At 50.7% G+C, this 26,004-nt stretch overlaps 1 protein-coding gene and 1 long non-coding RNA gene across 8 annotated transcripts in view; one reads left to right on the top strand and one right to left on the bottom strand.

Annotated features, from left to right (window-relative positions):
• The window catches only part of TTC7B (tetratricopeptide repeat domain 7B), a 247,823-nt gene extending 239,421 nt beyond the window's left edge, over positions 1–8,402 (bottom strand). For 3 of the 4 annotated variants that reach the window (XM_047739337.1, XM_047739338.1, XM_047739339.1), the window contains exon 1: positions 8,204–8,402. In XM_047739337.1, the coding sequence (XP_047595293.1) occupies positions 8,204–8,324 (121 nt within the window). In that variant the 5' untranslated portion in view covers positions 8,325–8,402. The remainder of the gene's footprint in view (positions 1–8,203) is intronic. The other variant, XM_047739340.1, reaches the window with a different exon arrangement.
• Positions 8,403–8,711: 309 nt separating this feature from the next.
• On the top strand, positions 8,712–23,580 carry LOC125105666 (uncharacterized). Of its 4 annotated transcripts, none has more exons than XR_007128982.1 (3): positions 8,712–11,374; positions 11,467–11,647; positions 23,329–23,580. It is a non-coding gene; the product is annotated as an uncharacterized LOC125105666 (long non-coding RNA). The 4 variants fall into 4 exon arrangements; XR_007128981.1 differs by lacking the exon at positions 23,329–23,580 and having other exon boundaries at positions 8,712–9,257; positions 9,840–11,374; positions 11,467–12,589; XR_007128980.1 differs by lacking the exon at positions 23,329–23,580 and having other exon boundaries at positions 8,712–9,986; positions 10,089–11,374; positions 11,467–12,589.
• Positions 23,581–26,004: the final 2,424 nt, after the last annotated feature.

Below are 26,004 nucleotides of genomic sequence, written 5' to 3'. Positions count from 1 at the left end.
CCCCATATTGGCAGGGAGACCACTACCCCACAGAAGTGGTCTGGGAACCATAACGTGCAGGCTCCCTTAGTTCGGGGCTACTCAGAGCAGGTCCAGGGACAGGCAGCATTGGCATCACATGGAAGGTTTGTCAAGCCTATAGGAGCGCAGGCCCCAGACCTGCTGCATTGGAATCACTAGGAATGGGGCCCCACGAGCCAACTTGGTGATTCTTCCATCCAACAAGCTTAGAAAACCATTTATTGGTGTAAAGAATAATGGAACTGGAGTTACAAGTGGGTTAGAATTCAGCTCAGAGAACATCTCCAAACCTCAGTCTACTTACCCCTGAATAAGAATTGTGACCCTTGACCCTGCTCCTCACCTAGTTGTTGTGATGATTAACTGCGATCCACGTAAAAGTTCATGCCCAGAACCCGGCACACAGCAAAAGCTCAAGCAATGAACATTCCCTACCAGCACAGTTTTAACACCTGCAAAGTCCAGAAAACTAAGGTTTCAGAGAATCAAGTGAGGCGCCCAAGGTCACTGGGAGGGCAAATGCATGGAGATTCTGACTCCAGGTCTGGCAGGCCTCTGAAAGGACCAAAAAACATGGGTCCCGCCTCACTCTGGCACTTCCACCTCCACCACGCCTGACGGACCTGCGTAGACAGACAGGGGCTGCAGCCACGCTGGTCAGTTTCCCGGGGCTCGCGGCTGCCCTTTATACAGCATGTGGCACTCCTCCGACCCGTCTGCCAAACACTGCTCATCCTAGCCTAGTAGCTGATGGGAATGGTTTCGAGAGATCTCAGAAAACCTCTTCCCTTTCCCTGGCTTCTCAGATGGGAAACACTGGCTTTCACAGAAAGGCCTGCAACCCTCTGCCACCTGCCAAGCATGAGGTCACCCAGAGGGGCAGGAATCTACCCAAGTGAGGTCAGTGAGAACCAGGGACGAAGGCCATTCCTGATGATGCAGCCGGTGCCAAGCCGGCGGGGCAGCTGGGGGTGTTCCGAGTAAGCGAGGAGGTGCACGGGAGGAAAAGCCTGTAGCGGCAAGTAGCCACCGGACGCCCACTCGGCGTGGCTTCAACAAGAAGGCATTTTCTGCTCCACATAAATGATGTCCAGACAAGAGCCGCTTCAGGCGTGGAGCCACATCCGTCTTGCGTCTCTGCGCTCTGAGCGTCAGCCTTGCCGACATGAGACTGCTGCAGCCTCAGAAGCCAAGCGCTGACCTCCAAGGAGAGAAGACTACTCCCTTCGCCTGGAAGGCTCGTTTGTTACTACTGAGCAAGAGGAAATCTTCAGAAGCCTCTCCCGCAGCTAAGACCCCTGCTGTCTCATTGGCTAGAACTAAGTCACATGCTCACGCCTCAACCAATCACAGTCAGGGAGCAGCCCCACCAGTGCCCACACCCTCAGTGAAGCACGGGGCACATAGGAAGGGCTGGCAGTTGGACAAAATTGGGGCGCAGGCCCCAAGGAGGAAAGGGAACTCACGTGCAGCATGCTGGATTGACAACCCAGGCCCCTCTGGCGGGCCCCAAGTCACGTGACACCACCAGCCACACAGGTGAACAGCCCTGGTGGGAGCCCCAGTCAGGGCTTGTCCTGCGGCCTTCGCTCCCACTTCTGAAGGCCCCGGGGCCTGCCCTCCTTAGGCCGCTTCCAGTTGCTCCGCGGCCTCCCCTCATGAGAGTCTGGGGCCGGTTCAACACCGCACAGCAAGTACACACTGGGAGCCTGACGGTTCCTCCAAGCAGAGCCTCTAGTGGCTGGCCACCTGGGGGAGGAGACAAGGCACGAGCCACAACAGGCCACATGGGGAGGAGAAACAACCCTGAACTGGGAGACGATAAACCCACCACCGTGACCCAGCAGCAGATCTATACTGAGGGCTTACTCTGTGCAGGCAGCAAGCTAAGCACTGTTAGGTGCGGTTTTTTTGTTCCTTGTTTTCATATTTGGTCCTTACAACTGCCCTACACATTTGGCACTATTACTACAGGTTCATGATCCCTTATGCATAATTTCCCAGATCTAGAACTCTCTAAAAACCAAAACCTGGTTTTGTTTTTGTTAACTTACTGGGCAACAAAACCTCAACTGAGCCAACATGAGGCTATTAATAATCTATCTGTCCCTTTACAAGGCCTGTTTGCATGTTTCGATGCAGAAAATAGTGGTGTGTTGTTTCATTATGAAGTGCCGATCCTGGAGCCACTGAGTGTCACATACCGGCTGGTATAGGCACCATGGTCTGGAAAATTCTGCACTCAGAAACACAGCTGGCACCAAGAGTTTCAGAAGAGGGATTCTGGAAACATATCACCACTTTACACAAAGGGCTTCACAGGTGAAGTTAGGAAGCAGTTAGGAAGTAGCGGTTAGGAAGTTAGGAGTTAGGAAGCAGCAGAAGCTTACTTTGAACTAAGCAACTGCACTCTGACCCACCCGGCCTGCTTCTGCCACTTTGCCAGCTGGTGGTTTTAAGGGAGGACACTTCTGTGGGCCTATTTTCTCATCTATAAAATGGGGAGCTTACAACCAGATCAGTGGCTTTCAAATGTGTTCCAAAAGCACATTAGGCCTTCCTTCCAAGAAAACGTTAGTAAAAAGTATCACTGCTCCAGTAAGTGAGCCCTGCCTACCCAGCCACCAGGCCCTAATGCATGTTCCCAGAGGGGTTCCTCAACAATTCAGTTTGAAAATGATACATTGTGATCTCTCAGACCCATCTGGTTCTAACACTGTACCGTTGTTTTTTTCTGAGGCAAACATCTTTTTGGGGGAAGGAAGGACAGCTGGGAGGAACTTGAACCAGACCATGATAGACGGGTAGGCTTCTGGCCTGCAGAGAAGACTTCGGAGCAAACAGCATGAGCACAGGTGGAAAGACAATGAGCAAGGTGAATGAGAGGCTCCAGGAGGCCACACCAGCCAGTGGGTACAGGGTGGGGGCAGGGAAGGGGAAGCCCAGGTAATGGGAGGACACACTGGAGAGGCAGGCTTACCAAGCAGATCAATGTCAGGAATCCTCAGAACCTGAAATCCCTCCAAGCAGGCGGCCAGAGAAAAGCTGAACAGTCCTGGCCCCACTGTATATAGCCACAAGGTCATGGTCCTTCTGTCCTGACTACAGTGACCATGAACCCCAGTGCTTAGCTCAAGAGCTATCAATATGTTGTTGTCAAATAAGTGACTCTTTTGAATCCAAAAATCAGGACATATGGTCTGCCACAAAGGTGTGTCCTTCAGAGGAGAACAAGACAGAGTATTTAAAAACAGGATGGCTGCCCTGGGAAGGCTGGGGTGGAGTGTCATCAAGGTCTCACTGTCCTTCCCCACTGTCTGGGGAGAGTCTGTCTCCTAGCAGTCTGTAGTACCCTGGGAATGACCAAAGAAGCCATTCTAAACAACAGTGCCACTTTCCTACCCCACAGCTGACTCTTGCTTAAACCCCAGCCTTGTTTCCAAAGAAGCCCTTAGAGGGGCAGGAAGGATTCCAGAGGCCTGAGACCCGAGAGCTGTCCGGGAACTCAGCCCATCTCCAGAGGGGGATGCCACCAGTCTGGAGGCACCAAGGCCATTGGGAATATCAGCTAGTGACAAATGCAAGAACTTCACTCTCACTCAATGGTCTACACACATTTTGTAACCAAACTTTGCCCCAGAAATATTCTTTGTTTCAGGCACCATTTCCCTACCTGCCCATCACGAAGAGGTAATTAAAATGTCTCAAAATCACACCCAATCAGAACAGTAATGATCCCTTAAAGGAGAAACCACCATCTGGGGCCTAATTGTTCTAAGTAAGCTCAGTAACTGAGCTTACCTAAGAAGATTAACAGACTGGGAGAGGAAGGAGAAGCAGACACTGCCTTAGAAAGGGAGTGGCTGGCTGCTTGGCTGCTGTGGTGCAGGCTCCAGAAGACCCACTTCTGTTACTGAAAAACGTGGGAGTCTTGACCAGGCACAAGCTCATGTGTCATTTCCAGGGCTCCCACTCTTTGTCCCAGCCAGGTGTTACCCAGGATGTGGCCTGCCTTGCCCAGGGTTACACTGAGTCAGCTGGAGGGAGTCAATACCAGAGTTTTCATGGAGCAAAGTTTGCATAGATCAACCCATTTCTTGATGGGTTACAACCACCTGAATGGAGGACGATTATGAACCCTGTCAGGGCGATGAAGAACACGGGCTCCAAGAGGTTAACTGACTGCCTCAGGGTCACCCAGCTACAGGTAGAGTCTGGATTGAAGCCCAGGTGCGAGGCCATGCACTTTGTCACACAGCAGTGAACCTCATCATTGGGAGGCTAAAGGATGACATTCTGGGGATAGAGGGACTCCCTCCAGAGAGAGCAGCTGGGACTGCCCTCCTAGGGCCAGGACTGACCTGTGAGCCAACAGGGAGCTGACATGCTGTTATTCTCCGTCTTTATCCCCATCCCCTCAGGCCGCCACCTCAGTTCTAGGCCCCCGTGCCAACAGACCCGCTGGATGCCTGGTTAAGGTGCAGGGGCTGACCCAGCAGGTCTGCAGTGGGCCCGAGAGTCTATATTCCTCACACGCTCCCACGTGATACCCACGCTGCTGCTTCGCTGACCACACCTCAGGCAGCGACAATCTAGACTTGAGTCGACTTTTCTCACACCCCACCCCACCCTTCTTAACTTGTGCGATCACTGCCTAGCTGGAACTCACAGAGGCCTGTCATGTAGCTGCTACACATTTTGCGTTTGGGGCTTTTTTGCCTTTTTTTTTTTTTTTTTTTTTTTGAGATGGGAGTGATTAAAGTGGTACCCACAGCGGAGTATGAGGCAGAAAATGGATTCCTGGCATCTGGTTTCAGCTTGGCATTGGCCCTTTTCTTCCTCATTCACCTCTTGACTGTCTGAACTAATTTATCTCAAAGGAGTCGGGCTGGAGCAGCGTGCTCTGAACATGTCCACTATTTCAAGCCCTTACTGGGAGGGGCTGCTATGCGCCCGCCCCAGGAGAAGCAAATGCTGCTGAGTAGGGAGGCCTCGGGCAGCAGGAGCAATGAGGACATGTGACTCCTCCGCTCAGACCCCTCCCTTGGCTTCCACCTCATTCAGCGAAAAGCCAAAGCCTTAACCATGACCTCTAAGGCCCCAGGTGATCTGGCCCAGCCACCTCTCTGCCCTCATCAGGCCTCAGCTCCTGTCCCCTCCGTGGCCCCGGATCCTATCTTAAATGCTGCCTTCCGGTGCCCTCCCTGGCCACGTATTAAACCAGACACTTTTGTGACCCCCACCCCCAGCCCACTCCCAAAGCACTGCTGCCTCTACCCTCTTGATTTCCCTCTGATACCACTTAGTATCATCTGGCAGCCTATAAATTTTACTTACTGATTTTTATTTATGTCTCCCCGCCCCTTCCCCACTAGAATGTGGACTTCATAAAGGGAAGGACATTTGTCACTTTTGTCTGTTTTGTTCACTGGTATATCCCCAGTGCCTACAACAGTGCCTAGCATGTAGCAGGTACTCGATACCTGTGGAATGAATGAATGAAGGGCCTACATACTAACAGGTCAGACTGACGAGCCCTGGGAGTCAGTTCCTGTGATCCTTGTAACAGCCCCTGCAAATTCAGTCTTTTCCTCCCCATTCTAAGATAAGGAGAGACTGAATCTCTGAGTGGTTAGTTAAGGGATTTGGCTGAGAACGCAGAGCTAGGCTCGGGCACCAGTCTGCCCAGTTCCAAAGACTGTTCTTTTCTGCCTGTGGCTGCCTTCAAACTGTCTTACTATGACAAACATGACGTTAACTCACTTTCCTTATTGTAACCAGCAAATGCTTTTGCTTAAGGATTTTCCCAAATCGGCCCAGAATCTGAGGTCCAGTTCACCCAAAAGGATCTAGGGGGAGCTGATGCCCTCAAAGCCAGGAAGAAATTCTACCACCAGACTCAGGAAGCCCCCATCAGCCAAAGGAAGGGAAGGACCCTCCTTCAAACATTTCTCTGAACCCCAAAGAAGAGCCACAGTAATTCTGGTTTTGTTTCATCTTTTTCTTTACTTTATCTTGTTATGTTCCTGACCAATCTCTCTGACCTTTTCAAGTCCGTGTGACCTTTTGCCAGCAATGGCAGTTACTAACCTTGTGGGTTCTCAGGCAGAATCTATCTCTCATGAGCTTCCCAAAACCAAACCTGCACACGGACCCATGGACCACTGTGCCACACACAACCCACTCCCCCAAAAGCTGCATAATGACTGAGGCTCAGGCCCCAGGGACCAGGCCCTGGGAAGGAAGCCAGGTTTGTGGGGCTGTGAAGGTAAGATGGGCCTGGGCCACCAAAGCCCATCTAGAGGCCACCACAGTGTGAGCCGTCCCTCTTCCTCCTGGACTCATCACTCTCAATCCCATTACTTCGCCTGTTTTCTTCAAATCACTTCTCACTCTGAAGCTATCCCATTTATTGATTTCTGTATTTGCCATTGCCGGTCTCTTCAGAAGAGGTTCAGTATGTGAGGGCTGGAGCTTGGTCAGTGCTGCTCACTCACCCCTGTTCTGTTCCCGGCACAGGTGGGCACGCAAATGTTGGCTGAATGAAGGAGTAAATAAAACAGAAAATAAGTGGGATCTGAAGGAAAAGGACCAGGAGGCTTGCAAATGAATCCATTTAACCCTAACATCAATCTGCCCGGAAGGTATTTTATGCCTACACAGCTGGGAAGTGACAAAGTAGACCCAGGACTGTCCCAACTCCAAGAAGAAATGAGAAAATCCCGCAGATAAGGAGAGGAGAAGCAAGAGGACAAGCTGGTGAGCCTTACAGGAAGGGCAGGGTCAAGCTGCCATCAGGGCCCATGGGCCTGCACACCATTTTCCTCCAATGCTTAATTAGAGACGAGGCAACATTTTCTACCGTGCTGAGCCCAGATAGGTCTATGCCGCCCTCCATGCCCCTAGGAGAGTCATGGTACCTGCATCCCACCCCACCCCCCCCGCCCCCGGCCTCCGGGGGAACCTCTGCCCAAAGCAAGGTACCATAGTTGAGAATGTTCAAAATGAAGTTCTTATTTCAAGGCACTAACACCATAAAAGACACAATCATAAACCACTCTTGAACAAGACACTTGACATCCCTCTCCAATTCTGGGTAGTTTGAGGTTAGAAGGTTGAAAATAGCGTGAGGTCCTTTCTTAGAGCAGGGTCTTCCATTCATTCATTCTTTCATTCGTTTGTTCAGCCAACATTTGCTCACCCAGCCTCGAGCTGCCAGGGATGAAAGAATCCAAAACCTCTGCCCTCTCCCCAGTACACTGGTGCCCGCAGTTTTGGCGGGTACTGAAAGACCAGCAAATATTAAAGATACTTCCTTCCAAAACAAATAAGTCCACGTGGAGCTGCTCTCTGAAATGGGATTTTGGATGCAATTTTGATTTGATTGGGTACAAGAACCAATTCAGTCAGCTGGGCCATAGACTAACTCCAAGCAGCAGGCTCCTACTCAATGGCTCCCTCCGACCCCTTCCCCCTCTGGGCACCAAATCCCTAGGCCCCCCAACCCCATTCTTCAACCACATTCCCACCTCTCTCTACCATATGCTCTCTCTGACTCTCCTGTTTCCCCTATATTCCCAAACCCGACCTCTCTAGGTCCACAGCTTTGACATTCTACTCTCTGAATCCCAGAGCACACATCTCCCCTGCCTTCCCCCACCACCCTCTATACTCACCCCAAGTCTGAGCTTCCACCTGAAGCCCCCTGAACGTCATGTGTTTACAACCCATATTTCCCAGGGGTCTCTGTTCGACACCCCCCCCCCCCCACAGTACAGCATACGCACACCCTGTAATCCCCTGCACACTTCCCGGCCGTGCCCCGGGGGAGCACTCTCCCCCATAGCCCTCAACTTCTTAGGACCCGAAGGCCGTCCGGGCCCCTGGGATCTCGCTCGGGCAGCCGGCTCCTTGAGCCCCCGGACACGCTGACCCCGCAGGAGCCCGCCCGCACGCCGGAACTCTGGGACGCCGGGCACTGCCCTGGCCCGCCGGCCGCCCCGACCGCGTGACGCCCGGGACCCGGGGCTGCCCAGGCCCCGGCCCCACGCACCTCCCCGGCGCGGCCCCCGCGAACCCGGCCGCGCCCCTGCCTGCACCCCGCCGCGCCTCCCGGGCCTGGCCCGGCCCGGAGGAGAGCGCGGTGCCCCCCGCAGCCCAGGCCGGCGCGCCCGGCGCCTACCGTTGGCGATGAGCTTGGCCGACAGCTGCTTGACAAGCTCGGGGATCCGCTCCCACTGGCACTCGGAGCGGCAGCGCTCGATCTCCGTCTCGAGCCGCGAGCCCGCCTTCCTGGTCGCCATCGCGGCCTGGCCGGGCCCGGCCCGCCCGCCCGCCCGCAGGCCCCGCAGGCCCCGCCGCCGCCGTCCGGGCGCCCCCGCCGCCGCCTCCCGCTGCCGCCGCGGGCGCGGGCTCCGGCTCCGCGGCGTAACGGGAGCGCCGGCTGGGGAAGGGGCGGGGAGGCGGGCGGCGGCGGCGGGCGGCGGCGGGGCCCCGGGCGCCGCGAGGAGCGGCCCCTGCCGGCCAGGGCCGGAGCGGCAGCCAGGCGGGGACCGGGGCCAGGGCCGGGCTGGGGGCAGCGCGAGGCCAAGGAGGGGCGAGGTGTGGTGGAGGCCAGGGAGGGGAGGGAGGCCCGCGAAAGGGACGCGGAGTGGGACAGGGGCGGGGACTGGGGTCGAGACCCGAGGGGGAAGGGCTGGGGGAGCGGCCGCGGTGCAGGCAGGTGAGGAGGGGCGGGGGGGGGGGGGGGTGAGGCGTGAGGGCCCGGCAGGCTGGATGGTCTGGGAGAAACTGCGAGGGGGCAGATGGTAATGAGGCCTAAAAGGGGCAGTGACCCTGGGGAAGGTCACCGGCCCGGCAGAACTAGTGCTCCTAGGGCCTGGTGTGAGGCGGTACAGGGGCGGGGCGGGGGGCGGGGGTGACACGGTAGGCCTGCCTGAGCTTGTCCCGCCATCTCAGATTTCAAGTAGATCCCCTGAGCCTGGGTTGGCCAGTCCCCCTGAGCAGGCCCCCCATGCTCCTGGCGGCCTCAGCCCCCAACCAGATGAGGTGGGCGGGGAGTCCTCCATCTCAGGCCTGCACAGCACCTGCCCAGGGGCTCCCCAACTGACTGCCGAATTGCACTGAGCCTGGCAAGGACTGCTAGCAGCTGAGATGCCCACTCCCTTGCCCCTCTGAGGGGGATGCAGAGTCACCAGTGGGCTCCGCAGACTGAGAGCTGGGGGCAGGTGTCCAAGGTGTGCATTCCTTCAGTTACTTGATAACTATGTAGGGATTACCTGCTGTGTCCTAGCTACTGTTTTAGATGCTGGCAATACAGTGCAGAACTGAACAGACAAAATGTTTGCCTTGGTAGAGCTTTCATGCCAGTCAGGGGAATAAATAAACAAAATAAAGTACTAAGTTAGAAAGTAAAGATGGTTACTTGAAGAAATAGAGGAAAGCCGAATGAGGAGAATGAAGAGTCGGGGGGCAAGGGGTGTGGAAGGTGTTGCAGTGTTCAGTGGGATGTTAGCAACAACCTCATGGAAGTGACATTTGATGAGGACTCAAAGAGGGTGAGAGAGAGCACGAGGCTGTCTCTGGGAGAAGAGCATTCTTGGCAGAGGAAACAGCCATGCAAAGGCCCTGTGGTGAGAGCATAAGACCAAAGAGACCAGAGTGGTTGGAGTGTGGTGAGGGAGGCGAGGTGACACAGGAGAGCTCAGAGGTAGGAGGAGGAGTTTCAGTTCTTGGCAGGCCTTGTGGGCCATTATAAAGACCTTGGCGTTTACTCTGGTGAAATGGGAGGCCCATGAAGGACTTGACCTATATTTTAGGACTATGACTGTGGCGGTTGTGCTGAGAATCCCACCAGTAGCTCAGGAGAGGGATGGTTGTGGATACACCAGGGTGATAGCTGGCGCTGGGGTGACGATGTTGGATTCTGGACACGCATTCGAGGATGGAGCTCTGGAACACCAAGGGTGAGGAAGCACTGTCATCATCAGCATTGCCCCTTCCAGGTGCCTCACTCCAGCTTTCCAAGAGTTTCACACAGGTTTGTCCATCTCTTATCTCCTCAGCAGCTGCGGGAGAACAGACCTTGTGGACGGCAGTTCACCATGAGGTAGCTGAAATGAGATATTGGATGTGAAGAGGGAAGGTTAGGAGATAACTTTGGCCATGACCAGCACAACCTTCAGGCACCCCCAACCTCAAAATTTGACCTGAAGGGTCTCAGATGCCGAGGACAGCTGCAGGAAGGGGATATGTTAAAGTTTTACCAGGGACCCTTTTGTACCTTGTCCCTTTGGTTCCATCAAGCGGGAAGAGGAGGAAGTGGAGAAGGAATCTCCACAGTAACTATTTCCCCTTCCTCTCAAAAGCCTCATATTCTCCTGTCAGCTCTCGCATGGAGATCTGTCTTTCTAGATGTTTGCCTGGAATGTTCTCTCCCCTCTGACCTAGGAGGGACATTCCTGTGCATTCTTGGAGACTGAGGCCCAGGAGTCTAGCTCCACGGCTGACAGATCCTGTGGACCCCCCAGAAGTGCTATCTCCCTCTGTGATAGGGCTCTGTAGTGACGAGTGTCACTCCGCCTCAGCCACGACGCTGTGATGTGACTGCTGCTGTTCCTTCCGTGCCCCCACCAGCTGATAGGTTCCAAGACAAGGCCTCTGTCTTCATGAGGGCAGAATGGAGCCTGAACCCTGTCTCAGGGGGTGCTGCCTGGCCAGTGGCATTTAACCTCTCCGTCTCTCACCTGCTCACAGCTCTTCAGGTAGAACACCTACCCCCCACAGAGCTGGTTGAGAAGTCAGTGAGGAAATACAAGCAAAGCACTTAAAATTTACTACACCATAAGAATACAAAAAACGTGAGCTCTCATTCTGCATCTCTGTCCCCCTTGCACCCACAACATAGCGGCTTGAGTGAAAGAGTGAATGAATGAGGTGGGAGATCTCCAAGGTCTGGAATCAGCCTGCAAATATTTTCCTTTAGGACTTCACAGAACAATTAGAATCTGTGATGATGTCCATCTTCACGGTGTCCATCTTCACGGTGTCCATCTTCACGGCAGACCACCCTGGGAATAGCAGACCCCAACAGAGTACTCAAGGCCATTTGCTTGAGTCCTGGGGTCGCTGGGGCAGAGGTTTCAGGATCAGAAGCTACCAAATATTGTCAGCCTGACCTGCCCAGAGAAAGAACCGCGCAGAGCCCTGGATGGGCCCCGCAGCCCCTGGACTCAGTCTCACCTCTCTACCGTTTTGGTCCTCACCCACGGCCCGGGCTGCTCTGGCAGCTTCTGTGACAGCCCTGGAGGCATTCAAGAGATGGCATGTGGAGAAGTTCCAGACTGTTTTCCAGGTAAGTTTACCTGCAGGTGGCCTTCAGGGAAATTCAGGAGTAGGAAGTCATTGGTGCTAATAATAGTAATTAAGCCAACATCTTTTTTCCAGACACTGGTATTACAGGTTTGACAAGGATGTGAAAAATCACAGCCTGTAGGCCAAACCCAGCCCTGAGGCCTGTCGATGCCCAGAAGTGGAAGATGGCTCAGAGGGTATAACTCCTGCTAATCCCTAGAGCAAATCTGGCTTACCAGGAGCAGTGGGGACAGGCTAAAGGCTCAGAGCAAAGGTCAGTGCAAATGGGGGTGCCTCTGGGGCCTGGAAACCTCCCAGTCCCCTTCCCCCTGAAAGCCTGGGTCTCCTTTGCAACTAGAATAGGAGATGAGGGAGTAGCGGGGGAGGGTGCTTGAGGTCTGGGCTGGGGTGGGTTGGGGGAAACTCTAGTGGCTTCCCTCAGCTTCTCTTCCAGGAGGACAAGGCAAGAAGAGGGGCAAGGGCCCGTGCCCTGGACCTCCCTCATCCAGGAAGGCTCTTCTCCAAATACCCATGTGGTCCTCTTCCCTTCCTCATGTCTCTGTCCCAAGATCACCTCCTCAGGGAGGCCTTCCCCAACCACCTTATCTAAACCCACTCCCTGCCATTCCCTTCACTCCCTATCCTTCTGTTCTGTTGTGGTTTTTGCCTTCTTTCTTGATTTCTAGGTATTAATTCAGTGTTTATTGTCACTCTCCCGTCACTCAAATGTAGCCTCCATGAGGGCAGAGGATTTTGGGGGATTTTGTCGTTGGTGCTCCACAGATATTTGCTGAGAGGATGAATGAGTAGAAGGAAGGTAGTGGGGCTGCACTGGATGGGTGAACTCGAGGCCCGGACATCCCAGGAGACAGGCCCGCAGAAGTGGGAATCAGCTTGCTAAAGCCAGTGGTTCAGATGGAAGGGGCCGATGGGAATCCAGAAGGGGCAAAGGACCAAGGCCTCAGCATGCTGACAGAACGTCACTTCTAACCTTTGACCTGAGCATGCTGGGTGGCAGTCCTGTGGTCTGGTGGCCTGCGCCCCGGGAGGTGCAAGCCATGAGCAGCTACCGCAGGGGCAGGTGACCCTGCAGCCATGCCCAGAGGAACCTGGGAGGCACGCCAGAGCCTGTGGGCTTGGGGCTTGAGTAATGACCGCTGCCACGCCTTGGGATGGTTTGTAATTATGAAATATTTCATACATACAAAACATATAATTAGGGGGCACCTATGTAATAAAATAGTAAAAAGAATACCAGGACTCCACCTGTCGATCCCAGAGTTAACCACCATTTGGTCTTTGTGCTTATTATGCCCTCCCTTTGTTTCTGGAGCAGCCTTCTGCTGCCCCTGGGCTGCGAGTCCTCTACGGAGCCCAGCGTGCACTGTTGTTTGGTTTCATGCTCTGTAAAGATGCTGTCCTGTTCCGTAACTTGCTCTTTTGCTCTTGGTGTTCTTGGATTTGTCCTTGTTGCGGCCTTTGTTGAAGGCTGTGATTCCTTCCTTATCTCTGGTGTGCAGTGCTCTGGGGTGTGCTGGTAATGTCCTTGTCGGTCCCCGTCAGTGTATCATCCCTCCGGCGCCCACACTGTGATGAACAAGGCCGCGTCTGTGCTGTTGGGATGAGCAGGATTTCTGAGGATGACTCAAGATGGCTCTGGGCCCCTCCCCCCTTGAAGTGTCTTAAGGGCCCCTGAGTTTCTTCCCAAAGGCCACCTGCTGCTGCCTGGAGTCATGGTTCCCACTGTTGGGACAAACGAGCAGGAATCTCGCAGCCCCACTGCGAACACAGAAGCCGGTGTGTCTAGTTTTCCATCTGTTGCCATCTGACAGGGCTAGCCAGATCGCCAGGGACCGGAAGCTGGCTGGTGGCTCAAGGAGGGCCTAAGCATGCAAAGCTGAAACTGTTGTTAAGAGATTGCTTGGTGAGCATGGATTTGGAATCAGAGAAGGGGAAGTCTTTAAAAGGTCAACCTTCAGGCCCTGGAAAAGAGCTGAGAACTGTCTTGGTTCCATTTTTGAGCCTACCTCTCCAAGGCTGAGAATATCCACATGTCCCAGATCTGTGTCTCCTCCGCAGGATGAGGCTGGACCAGTTCTGTGAGTTTTCACCACCCATCTCCATCCATAATGACCTTGCATAGGCTTTGGACACCATAATAACAACCAGTTGGTTTGCATTTAAGGCTGTATGATAGGAATCCCTTATCCTCATGAATGTTTTTTCACACTCTGAGTTCCTGGTACCTAGTATACAACCTGTTCTACCTTATTCCAGAAAGGCAAAGAATGGGCTGATGATAAAACACCCACCTGTATGTATGAATGAACAGCAACGTAAAGATCAGAAACTACATGGATATAGGGGGAGAACACTGTACCTGTCACCTAGTCAAGAGTGTAACTAGGATGATTTTTATGCTTCCTGGCAGACCTTGCACAGAGGAAAACACATGGGCTGGTTTGATTTGAAAAATGGTTGATTCACACATCTAGAGTTTGAAAGGGCAATCAGGAACCCGGTGAGCACAAAGGATTTGGTTGTTCCTACAGAGTTGTATTAGCAAACAGTTGTGACATTTTCATTTCAAACACATTACTAGTAAAAAGAAGCTAATTCTCATTCTGTGTGAAAGAGCCTCAAAAACACAGAATCTGCTTTTGTTAGGAATTGCGAGTGATCTCTCCCTGGACAATGCCACTACCAGGCAAAGTTTCCACAGTTTTATTCAACAAGCATTGATTAAGCATCTATCGTATGCCAGTGTTAGGTTCTGCAGATACAAAGTTTATAAAATGTGATGCCATCCCTCAAGGAACTTACACTGTAGTTGGGCAAAGGGACAAAGAGGTCAAGAATAGCTTTGTAGTTGGGACTTACAGGATTGCCTGGGACTGGGGAAGTCCTTGGCCTGCTGTGGGGCTTCAGGACAGGCAGTCTTCCTGGAGGGGGTAACCCCTGAGCCAAGCCTTGAAAATGATTTCTGGTCTGGTCTGCTTGCCGAAGTGGTGAATGTGTGACGCCGAAGTTGGAGTTAGAAGCCCCAGATCTGATTTTCATCTCTGTAATTAACCTGCTGTGTGACCTTGTAAAAGTCCTATTCCCTCTCTGAACATCAGTTAATTCCCAGGTTACATGTGGGAGAGACGATCACTAGCATTCCGCAGTATGATTGGACTTGAGAAATTCATCCACTGGGAAGGAAGACAAAGCTCGGTAGAATACACGATTAAAGTAAGTGGGAAGTAAGTGTGATGTGTCAGGTGCTTAGAAAGGATGCAAGCACCAGCCAAACCCCAGTAACATCAGTGAAAAGTCAGCGCAGAAAACCTGTTCTTGGCAGGTTGAAAGAACACTCAAGTCTTTCTCCGGAAGCAGTTTTCTTCTGGGGAATCTGTTTGAAAGGAATCCTGCAAAGCTTGCAGACCCGGTTAGGAACCCAAGGGGCCTTCACTCTAGGGGGCGGGGCCCACGCAGAAATCCTGAGCTCTAATGAAAGGGGCGGGTTTGGGACTACGGCGGCAGCCAGTGAGAGAGCCTCCCGATGAGGTCATGGAATTCCTCGGCGCTTCATTGGCGGACCCCCCTCCACTCCCTCCTCAAGGCTTCGGCACCGACCTCCCAGCAGGTGGTGGGCCTCCAGCGGGACCGCGGGAGCCAGGGCTGGCGCGGGGTGGGGGGGGGGTCCCCAAACTTTCTCCAGGTATTTACGGACGCTGAGAAGTGAGCGAGCCCTGCCATGAGTGGGACCCTGTCTCCTCCTGCGGGGAGAAATGAAAATGCCCAGAATAAAAGGGCTCTTAAAAAAATAAAAACAAGAAATAAAATAAAAGGGCTCTTACTTCTGACAAAGCCATTTTCTCCAAAGTGGAGGGCTTGTTTTGTCTCAATCCAAACACACTGATTGATTAACCATTTTAACCATTTAAAGACACTGAGCCAACTACTAGTGGCTGGACACCTTTCTGGCGTTCTGAAACATTTAAAAACCATGATTCTCCAAACCCTGGTGTCCAGAGGGATCCAGAACATTGGTTGCCCATGCCTACCCTGACTCCAGTCCTGCCGGCTCCAAAACCTGCAGGTTGAAGAAATTGGCAGGGCCAGGGAGCTGGACCCCGCTTTGGTAACCAAAGCATTTAAAGCATCATCAGAACTTGTTAGAAATTCACTCCATGCAGGTAGCTCTGGTGCTCACTTAGGTGTGAGAATGGATTTAAATCAACTCCCCTCAAACGTTGAGACTGCTTCAGAACAGTGTGGATTCTTCACTCTCAGAATCCTATGGCTGGAGAGGGCCCCCTAGTCCAGTCCCATCTTGGGGAGGTAATTTTGGAGTGCTTGCCGGTTCTCACCATTGAACTCCTGGGGCCCAGCTGGGCTCCAGGCATCTGCCGTGGTTGGGCTACAGGTAACTGGACCAGCGATGCCCATGTGACCAGCACTTTCCTGGAAAATGATTGAGACAGTCCCTGTGAGTGAATCAACTAAGGGTGAACTTGGTACCCAAGGGCAGTCCTATTCTGCTGTGTGTCCGGGACAGCGGAGGAAACCAGTCTGCAGAAGGGAGAAAGACAGGTAAGGAGTGGAGGTGGAAAAAGAATCAGTACCAAGATGCCCTCCACGCCCCTGCCTCCTTCTCCGACTTCATGCAGACCACCTGCTCTGGCTGATGGAACTCGGGGCACACTGGGCACACAAGCAAGCATAAGCTGTTCCCATCCCAGGTTTTGCACATGTCACTCCCCCCGCCTGGAATTCTTAACCTTTATCTTTCCCAAGCTCCTTCATTCCCGACAATGAGGAAAGTTCTTAAATGTCGCCTCCTCAGGGCGCCTGGGTGGCTCAGTGGGTTAAAGCCTCTGCCTTCAGCTCGGGTCGTGATCCCAGGGTCCTGGGATCGAGCCCCGTGTCAGGCGCTCTGCTCAGCGGGGAGCCTGCTTCCCTTCCTCTCTCTCTGCCTGCCTCTCTGCCGACTTGTGATCTCTGTCAAACAAATACATAAAATCTTTAAACAAAAAAAAATGTCACCTCCTCTGGGAGTGGCGCTTTAAAAGAACCCCTCCCGCAGCTGCACTCCATCATGTTAGCCTCCTTTCATGTGTTCATTGCATGTGATATCTTGTGTGCCATCACAGGTATTCATGTGCTCGCTAGCTCACCATAAGCTCCTTGAGAGCAGAGATCCTGGGGTTTGTTCATCACTGGATCCCAGGGCCTTGAAATGGCCCAGCACCTAGCATGGTAGCTCAGTAAATGGTAGTTGAAGAAAAGATCACTTTCCCAACCTTCCTGAGGTCCAGCTGCTTCCAGCCCTCAGGTTGCAGGAGACCCCCAGACCCCCTTCCCCAGTCTTGATCTCAACACACCCCTCTATATGGATTCCTGATGTTTGTCACACAAGCACCCCAGAGGGGTTCACCTTTGTTTTGCAGGCAAGAAAACTGAGGCCCAAGTGACTTGCCCAGGGGATTATGTGGCCAGTTAATGGAACAAGGGGGACAGGAGAACTAAGCTTTCAGGCCACTGCTGGGTCCCCAGGGTACTCCTTCTCATGATCTGGGGTTGCTTCCCACAGCAAAGCAGTCAACTCAACCTCAGCCCTTTTTGTCTCCTTGTATAAGCTTTTAATAAATCAGTTTCATTTTCAAAACGCTGCCCAGAATAGTGTGCGGTCAACAGAAAGATACTGTCAGTACTGTCCGCTGTAGGAAGTTCTTTTCCTTTTTTTTTTTTTTAAGATTTATTTATTTATTTATTTATTTATTTGAGAGAGAGACAGTGAGAGAGAGCATGAGCAAGGAGAAGGTCAGAGGGAGAAGCAGACTCCCCATGGAGCTGGGAGCCCGATGTGGGACTCGATCCCGGGAGCCCGGGATCATGACCTGAGCCGAAGGCAGTCGTCCAACCAACTGAGCCACCCAGGCGTCCCGGAAGTTATTTTCTGATGAACTCTAGTGGGATGGGTGGTTTGAACATCTCTGTTGCTCCAGGAGCATGACAGAGGTCGCACTGGTCCTCACTCCACCCAGGTTCCCCTTTTTTAGTATGTAAAAGGATATGATCCAAGGTTCCACTTCTGAACATTTACCCAAAGAAAACAAAAACACTAATTTGAAAATATATCTGTACCCCCATGTTCAGTACAGAATTATTTACAGGAGCCAAGAAATGGAATCGACCTAAGTATCCACAGAGAGGTGAGTAGATGAAGACGTGGTGTATATAATAGAAGATCATTCAGCCATTAAAAAGGAATGAAATCTTGCCATATGCCCCAACATAGATGGACCTTGATGGTGTTGTGCTAAGTGAAATAAGTCAGACAGAGAAAGACAAGTCCTGTATGATTGCCACTTATATGTGGAATCTGAAACAAAAACAAGCTCGTAGATATGGAGAACAGATGGGTGGTTGTCAGAGGCTAGGGGTAGAGGAATGAGCAAAATAGATGAAGGGTCAAAAGGCACAAATTTCCAGTTATAAAATAGATGCATAGGGATGTAATGTACAGCATGGTGACTATAATTAATAACACTGTATTGAATATTTGAAATTAAAGGTTCTCATCATAAGAAAAAATGTGCAGCTATGTGCAGTGATGGGGTTTAGACTTATTGTGCTCACTTTTCAACGTGTACAAATATACCGGAAACCATATGATGTGATATGTCAATTATACCTTAATTGAAAAAAGAAATGTAAAAGGACGTCTTTTTAGAGACGTCTATATGTTCCAGCCTCTAGGTTACTGTAGTCCAGGGAAGCAGAGCCTTTGGCCCAGAGGAAGTAGCTGTGACTGCTGGGTGCAGAACATTGTTCTAGGGAGCTCTCCCAAGTAATGGGACCCTTGCACTTGGCCTGGGACCTCAATCCACATGTTTTGCATAGCCAGCGCAGCCATGGCGGCCTGAGTGACTGTTGTCAAATTCAAGCGATCATGCTCAGGAAGGCAGGGAGCAGGAGAGTGGGGTTGGATGCCCTTACTCTGGGTATTTATCCATCATGCCTTGTGATCTTTATCTCCTTCCTGTATTGGGGGAATGACCCACGTGATGAAGCCGTTCCCTCTTCCCACCGGAGAAGCTGAGAATGTCAGGTACTCACTGTGTCGGGCTCCCTTGTGGCCACAGTGAGGGTGGGTGACCTCAGCTCTGATGGGCGGACACTTCTAGAGCCTGGTGGCAGCTTCATCCCCATCTGGTGGACGTTGTTGTGGCATTGTGGCAGCGGTGGTGTAGTTGGCCCCGGTGCACCCACGCATCCATGCCTAGCCATGGCGGCCATGCTCCTTCCTCTCCAAACCAGTCCTGAGGAGGATTTGCGACCTCTGTAGAGGGCTACCCAGCAACTTCCATCCTGGTCACCGTCCTCCCAGAGATTGTGAGCCACCTGAGATTAATTCCGTTAATGCCTAAACCACCCAGAGCTGGTTTCTGTGGAGAACTAAGGGAGGAGGCTTCCAGAAGGAGGGCCAGGTGCTGGAGGGGAAGAAGAGGGTGCGGGCGCTCGGGTAGAGGAAGTGGCATTTCAGCAGTGAGGTACAGCAGCCCTGTTGTCCTTGAGACCAAGTCACAGGTTGTGCGGAGGGAAGTAAGTTACCTGGGGGGCAGGAGGGTCCTCTGGCTCCTCACTCAGGTTACAGAGTGTCATGGGCTGGAGGGTTTTCCTGAAAGTTAGATTTCTTTTCCTTTGCTGCTTTCTGAGCCTTTCACTTGAGAACGTTGTTGACGGGGCCTCATCCTCGTCATGGACGGCTGCTCAGGTTTGACAAGCCTCAGCGTGCGCCCTCACCTGGAGCCCAGAAAGCCAAGCCTTCACCTAAGGTCCTGTGTTCACTTGGGGTGGACTTTCTCTCCACAGGGAAAAGCATATCTTAAAACACTTCTCCCCGCCCCCACCTCAACTTGAAATCTCCAGCACGGCTCTTGCTTGCCTGCTTTTGATGGAAAAAACTAATCGCAGTGGGTTGGGCCCTTGCAACTCTGTGCGCATTAGAATGGGCCCCTGGGCCTAAGCCTGTGGGGGCGGGGCAGGAAGGGTTTGGGGGCCCCACTCCTGAGCTGCTGAAGTGTCCTTCTAGTGGGGTTTCAGCCTACATGGGGAGGAGCTGATGCACACTGCAGGGCCCGGGGATCAGATCTTTTCTTGGGAGCAGGGTTTGAATGAGCAAGGTGCAGCTGGGGCACTCGGACATGGAGGAGGAGGAGGAGGAGGATAAGGTCTCTAAAAGGTGGGAACAGAGTCAGGTGCTCCATAGATCACCTCCCTCTCCTGCTCTCATCTCATCCCTAACTCCAATTTAAACCAACTGCCACACAGCCCTTCATACAAGTCCAAGTCCACATGGACAGGCCGAGGAGGCAGCTGCCCACACAGGGGGACTTAAGGAACACAGTCTGAAAAGAGCCAAAGCAGGACATGGGCACTCCTGCAGCACTTACCATCCTGGGCCCTCAAACCAGCAGCTGTCACATGCTGCCTTCTACAGGTCATGGGCTCTGTTTGTCAACTTCTCACAGTGTCTCTGCCTTGGGCGGCTGTGGAGTCCTGGCACTACGGGCCATGCCTTAGTCCCCCCTGAATCTCCCAGGACACCCAACTCAGCAGGTACTCATCAGTTCACCCATCCAGCCAGCAGGGGTGGTTTGGAGAACCCCCATAGGAAGGAGAAGGGAAATTTCTGTAGAACCCTGTTTCCCTTTGTACCAGGCCCATCTCCCTCCCCAAGAGGAAGGAAGAATTGGATTTCCAGTTCTTTCCTTTGTCACCTCCTTACACTTTGTGCTTTTATCTTAACAGGCACACACAGTCCCTCTCCTGTTAGAGGCCTTTGGGTGTGTATTCACTCCGGTGGAGAGACCGTGAGTGTCAAAAAGGCCAGGACTGGGTCTTGGTCCCCTCATCAACCCCACCGTCATCTGGCACATGGTTGGCAATGCTAGAGTTTCTGAATGAAGGAACATTCATTAAATGGAATGGGCATGCAAGGAGCTATCTACCCCCATGACATCTGTGCAGTGTATAAGAATGTGTCACTTAAAACAACTTTTAGATGTAAATCAGCATATGGTCTCAATTTAAAGTATATAATTTAATAGTTATCAATATGTTGACGGAGTTGTGCCACCATCACCAAAATCAATTTAGAACATTCTATCATCCCCCGAAAGGCATCTGGGACCCCTTAGCTGTCACTCTTAGCCCCTCTCTCCCAACTCTTGGCAAACACTAATTGATTTTCTGTCTTTATGGATTTGCCTATTCTGGCCGTTTCATATAGAGGGAATCACACAATATATGTTTTTTTTTTTTTAAAGTGGCTTCTTTGACTTAATATTTTCAAGATTTCTCTGCTCTGTACATGTATCAGCCTTTCATTCAATTTTATGGTCAAATAATGTTCCATTGTGTGGATACCACATTGTATTAATCTATTCATCAGTTGTGGACACTGGATTGTTTCCATTTTTTTACCATTGTGAATGATGCTGCTGTGTACACTTGTGTGCAGAGTCTGGTGTAGACACACATTTTCATTTTGCTTAGGTATACACCCGGAATGGAATTGTCGGGTCATATGTTAACTCTGTATTTAACCTTTTGAGGAATTATCAAACTGTTTTCCAAAATAGCTGCACCATTTTACATTCTCACCAACAATGTATAAGGGTTCCAATTTCTCTACGTTCTTGCCAGCCCTTGCTATTATCTGTCTTTTTGATTCTAGCCATCCTAGTGGATGTGAGATGTATCTCATTGTGGTTTTGATTTACATTTCCTTGATGATTAATGTTGTTGACCAACTTTTTGTATGCTTATTGGCTCTTTGTCTTCTATGGAAAATTCAAATCCCTTGCCTATTTTTAGTTTTTAAAAATTTTAATTGAAGTAGAGTTGACATATAACATTATATTAGTTTCAGGTGTATGACATAGTGATTTGACAATTGCATACATTAGAAGATGTTCACCATAAGTACAGTTACCATCTGTGATCACATAAAATTATTACAGTGTTATTGACTATATTCCTTATGCTGCACTTTTCTACCCTGTGACTTACTTGTTTTATAACTGAAGTTTTGAACTTTTTAATCCCCTTCACAAATTTCTTCTGTCTCACCACCCCCATCCCTCTGGCAACCACTAGTTGTTTTCCATATTTATGAGTCTGTTTGTTCATTTGTTTTGTTTTTTAGATTCTACATTTGAGTAACATCATATGATGTTTTTCTTTCTCTGATTTATTTCACATAGCATGACACCCTTTAGGTCCATCCATATTGTCACAAATGGCAAGGTCTCAATCTTTTTTTTATGGCTGAGTAATAGTCCATCATGTATATACACCACATCTTTTAAACCATTCATTTATCGATGGACACTTGGATTATTTCTATACCTTGGTTATTGTAAATAATCCTGCAGTTAACATAGAGGTGCATGTATCTTTTTGAATTAGTGTTTTCATTTTCTTTGGGTAAATATACCCAGTAGTGGAATTATTGGATCATATGGTAGTTCTATTTTTAGCTTTTTGAGGAGCCGCCATATTGTTTTCCATAGAGGCTGCACCAGTTTGCATTCCCACCAACAGTGCATGAGGTTCCCTTTTCGCCATTTCCTGGCCAACACTTGTTATAGCTTGTCTTTTTTATTTTAGCCATTCCGACAAGTGTGAGCGATTATCTTATTGTGATTTTGACTTGCATTTCCCTGATGATGAGTGATATTGAGCATCTTTTCATATGTCTGTTGGCCGTCTGGATGTCTGATTTGGAAAATGTCTATTCAGGTCCTCTGCCCATTTTCAATCCTTTGTCCATTTAGAATTTAGATTATTTGTCTTTTTATTATTGAGTAATGACAGTTTTTTGTATATTCTAAATATAAGTCTCATCAGATATATGATTTGCAAATATTTCTCCCATCCTGTGGGTTTTTTTTCACTCTCTGGTTAGTGTCCTTTGAAGTACAAATGTTTTTAATTTTGATGAAATCCAATTTATCAATTTTTTCTTTTGTCACCTGTGCTTTTGGTACTGTTTTTAAGACAGTGATACCTAACCTAAGCTCATGAAGATTTGCATCTATTTTTTCTTCCAAAATGTTGTAGTTTCAGTTCTTATGATTAGGCCTATGATCCATTTTTGAATTAACTTTTGTATATGGTATGAGGCAGGGGATTCAAATTCATTGATATCCACATGCAAAAGTATGAATTTCCAGTTGTCCCTGTAAGGACCTATTTAATCAGAGGCTTCCATTAAGGTTAAACAACAACCTTGTTGTTTAACCCTTAAACTGTCCCTGCTCCCCTTCCCCCAGGGGACTGATTAAAAAAGAAACGAGTCCCCGGAAACCAGCCCCAGGTAACAAAGCCCAGATAAAAGGGTGGGTCAGGCCAGGTGGAGACATCCCATCAGTGGGGGGTTGCATACTGTCTCCCTAGCTACCAAGGAGTATGGGCCCCGCCCTTTGGGAGCCTTTTGGGTGCCAATTCTAACAAAGGTGTGATAGGCTAGGTCAAATGTCTACTATAGGGTAAATTGTAATTCAGTTGGTCACCTAGCATCACTGTGCAGCTTTCTCTGTGTGTTACAATCTCATTGGCTACCTGTGAGTGGCCAGGCCCAAACGCATGGCCTTTGCCCTTAAAAGCTAGTCTGTGAAACAGAGAAGGGTCGCCCTCTCTGTAAGAGGCGTGGCCCTGGCTGGTCAGTTTGATTCTTGATGCTTGGCACAAAATAAAGCTTTGCTTGACTTTGCTTTATATCAGTCTCGCTCCTTTAATCACGGACCCATTTTTGGGGGGGCATAACAGTCCCAGCACCCTTTATTGAAAAGGCAATTCTTCCCCCGTTGAATGGTATTGGCACTCTTATAAAAAAATCAGTTGACCATAAATCGACCTTAAAATGTTTATTTCTAAACTCTGATGTTTATTCCATAGAAAATAGAAAAGCTGCCTGTTGCACATGGACCATGAGAAGCAGACCAGCTTGCTCCTGTGATGGCAGGTCCCTTTCTTGGAGAAATCGCAATGGCTAAGTCATCACATCTCTGAAAGGAAGGTGCACTGGTTATTGGGAGAACATAGGCAACCTGCATCTGAGGTGAGGAGCAAAGTAAAGGAGCCCTGTCATCAGTGGACTGACGAAATCAACAAGACTTTGCTGTAATTGGTATTCCCTTCTTTCTCAAGGACGGAAATGAATATTTGGCATCTAATGAGCCTTCTTTCATACTTTAAGAATAAAACCCTCATTGTTGGATGCAATGTCTTGAGAGTAAAAGACAAAATCATTCTAGTATTCTGCAATACCACAGAGAAACGCCCAGCCCAGGGGAGGTGGGGGGCAAGAGGGTTTCCAGAGGCCTCAGAGAGAAAACGCCAGTTTGATATGTTTAATCCTTATCACTTTACCTTAGAGTGCAAAGATGTTTTGAACTGCCAGAAAGTATGTTTAAAAGATCTGCATTTCATTTTTCTCTTTGATTTGACTGAACTCATTCCCATCAGTAGTTACTGATGGCTACTAAGTGATCAGGCCAGTGTCGAATCCCCTCCCCCCACCCTGCCCCCACCCCTTGGAGGGAAATAGAAGTGCAGGAAAATGTCCTTGTCCTTGACTTTGGGCCCTACTGGGGAGACAGATGGGTTGTGAAAAAGTCTGGACAAAAACCATGAGGCAGAGCAAACATGGGGTGAGGCTGGATCTATCAATGTTGTTTCTACCCTGAGTCCAAACTCCTGTCTTCTGGTTATGCTCCCACTGGCTTTTGAGGAATGACCTCAAACTAACAGGTATCCAGTCAGAGAAGATGCCCGGCCCTCCTCTAGCCAGGGAAGATAGAACCCTCCCTCCTTGGTGGTTCAGTCTTGCCTGGAGTGGCACAAGGATGAAGGGAAAAAGACAGACAGACAGACAGACACACACACACACACACACACACACAGAGTCACATGTTGCCCACCCTCCACATTAGCTCAGACTGTGCTCAGCACCGAGGCCCAGATGAAGCAACCATTAGCGTTTGTTCTCAGGCCCCCAGGGCCTGCGCAGGTCCCAGCCTCTGCCAAGCCCGGCTCTTTGTTCCTTGGCCCCAAAGGGCTCTCCCATTTCCTGTCATCCTTTCCCTTTTTGCTTAAGTTATTCAGGGGTAGTTTTTGTTGCTTTTACACAAAGAACCCGAGTGGGATGCTGGGAAATTATGTCTACATCCCTCGGGGGTTGGGAAAGATTAGAGAACATTCCTAGGCCTCAGGAAGACTGACAGAACTGTCCAGAGCCCAGACCCAGCCTGAAAATGGCTGGCCCTGGGGGCTGCGAGCTCTGAGAATAGAAGGAAGACTACCTTGACTATGGGCAGCACAGAAAGCCTCCTGTGTTGGTCAGATGAACAGAGAGATTTTAACATCTCATCCCTGCTCTTCTCCCTATCCCCTGCATGCTTAACATAGAATGTCCCACATAGTGGGACCTGTGGATGGATTCCCTTCCAGGGGTGACTGTTCTGCCAGGCCCGTGGCCCTGAGGCCCCAGGGCCCGCCTGAGTGAGTGCACACAGCTTCTCAGACGAACTTTGAACCATCTGCTCAGTCACCCTGGGAATCATCTGTGTTAAAATTTGATTTTACCTTTTTTAAAGATTTATTTATTTATTTACGAGAGAGAGAAAGAGCAAGCAAGTACACACAAGCAAGTGGGCCAGAGGCAGAGGGAGAGAGAGTCTCAAGGCAACTCCACGGTGAGGACAGAGCCCATGTGGGGCTTGATCCCATGACCTGAGTTCATGACCTGAGCCAAAACCAAGAGTCCGACGCTCAACCAACGGAGCCATCCAGGTGCCCCTGGGGTGAAAATTTTAGTCTTTGGGTGGTCTCCCCCCACTATCTAACATGCTCGGGGTGGACTGTTTCCCTTACCAGTGGCTGAGGGAAATAATTTCTAACTGGTGGGAGCCACAGTCACTGGTAGCGGCCTCTCTCCTTGTGTCTGTTGCTCCTTGCTGGTGGCACGAGGCCTACATTGTCTTGGAAAAAATCCTTACGAACTACTTCTGACGTGCAGAAGCGCATAAAGAGCACGATGGCAAGCACCTGTGTGTGGGCAGTAAAGGCGACAAATAAAACATCGGACGCCGCCACACCACCCCCAGCCTGAGCAAGCGCCTGCCCCGAAGGGCTACAGGCTCCGAAGCAGAACTTTGTCTGGAACCTGCTCCTAAGTGGGGGACTCATGGCAGTTCAAGGTAGGCCACAAGGAACTGGAGCTTCCGCGTCAGATCTGGGAAGACATGGGGGCGTCGCCGTGGATCTAGAAGATCGCCAACGTGATTGCCCCTGTCGCGGGGGTTTTCTGCCTCCAGAGTGGGTGAGCTGAGATTTTGACTCCAGGGCTCCGTGGCCCCTTCTCATCCTAGTAACAACCCCAGTGTTGGTGTGGCTCTGGGCTCGAGCCCAGACCACCATGCCCAGACCTTCCAATGGAGCTGGCTTCCCCCCAGAAGTCTCCCCCATTGAGCTGAGGGTGTCTCAATGGCCTTAAACCCACCCCCAATATTTGTAAACCTTTGTAACTACTCTAATTTTTGAGCAGTCTGAAAGTATCAAGACACCTCAGAT

Source organism: Lutra lutra, chromosome 7 (assembly GCF_902655055.1).
Source record: "Lutra lutra chromosome 7, mLutLut1.2, whole genome shotgun sequence".
Taxonomy (NCBI): domain Eukaryota; kingdom Metazoa; phylum Chordata; class Mammalia; order Carnivora; family Mustelidae; genus Lutra; species Lutra lutra.
The sequence above is the reverse complement of the archived record's forward strand: the minus strand, read 5'-3'. Positions and strand labels throughout refer to the sequence as shown.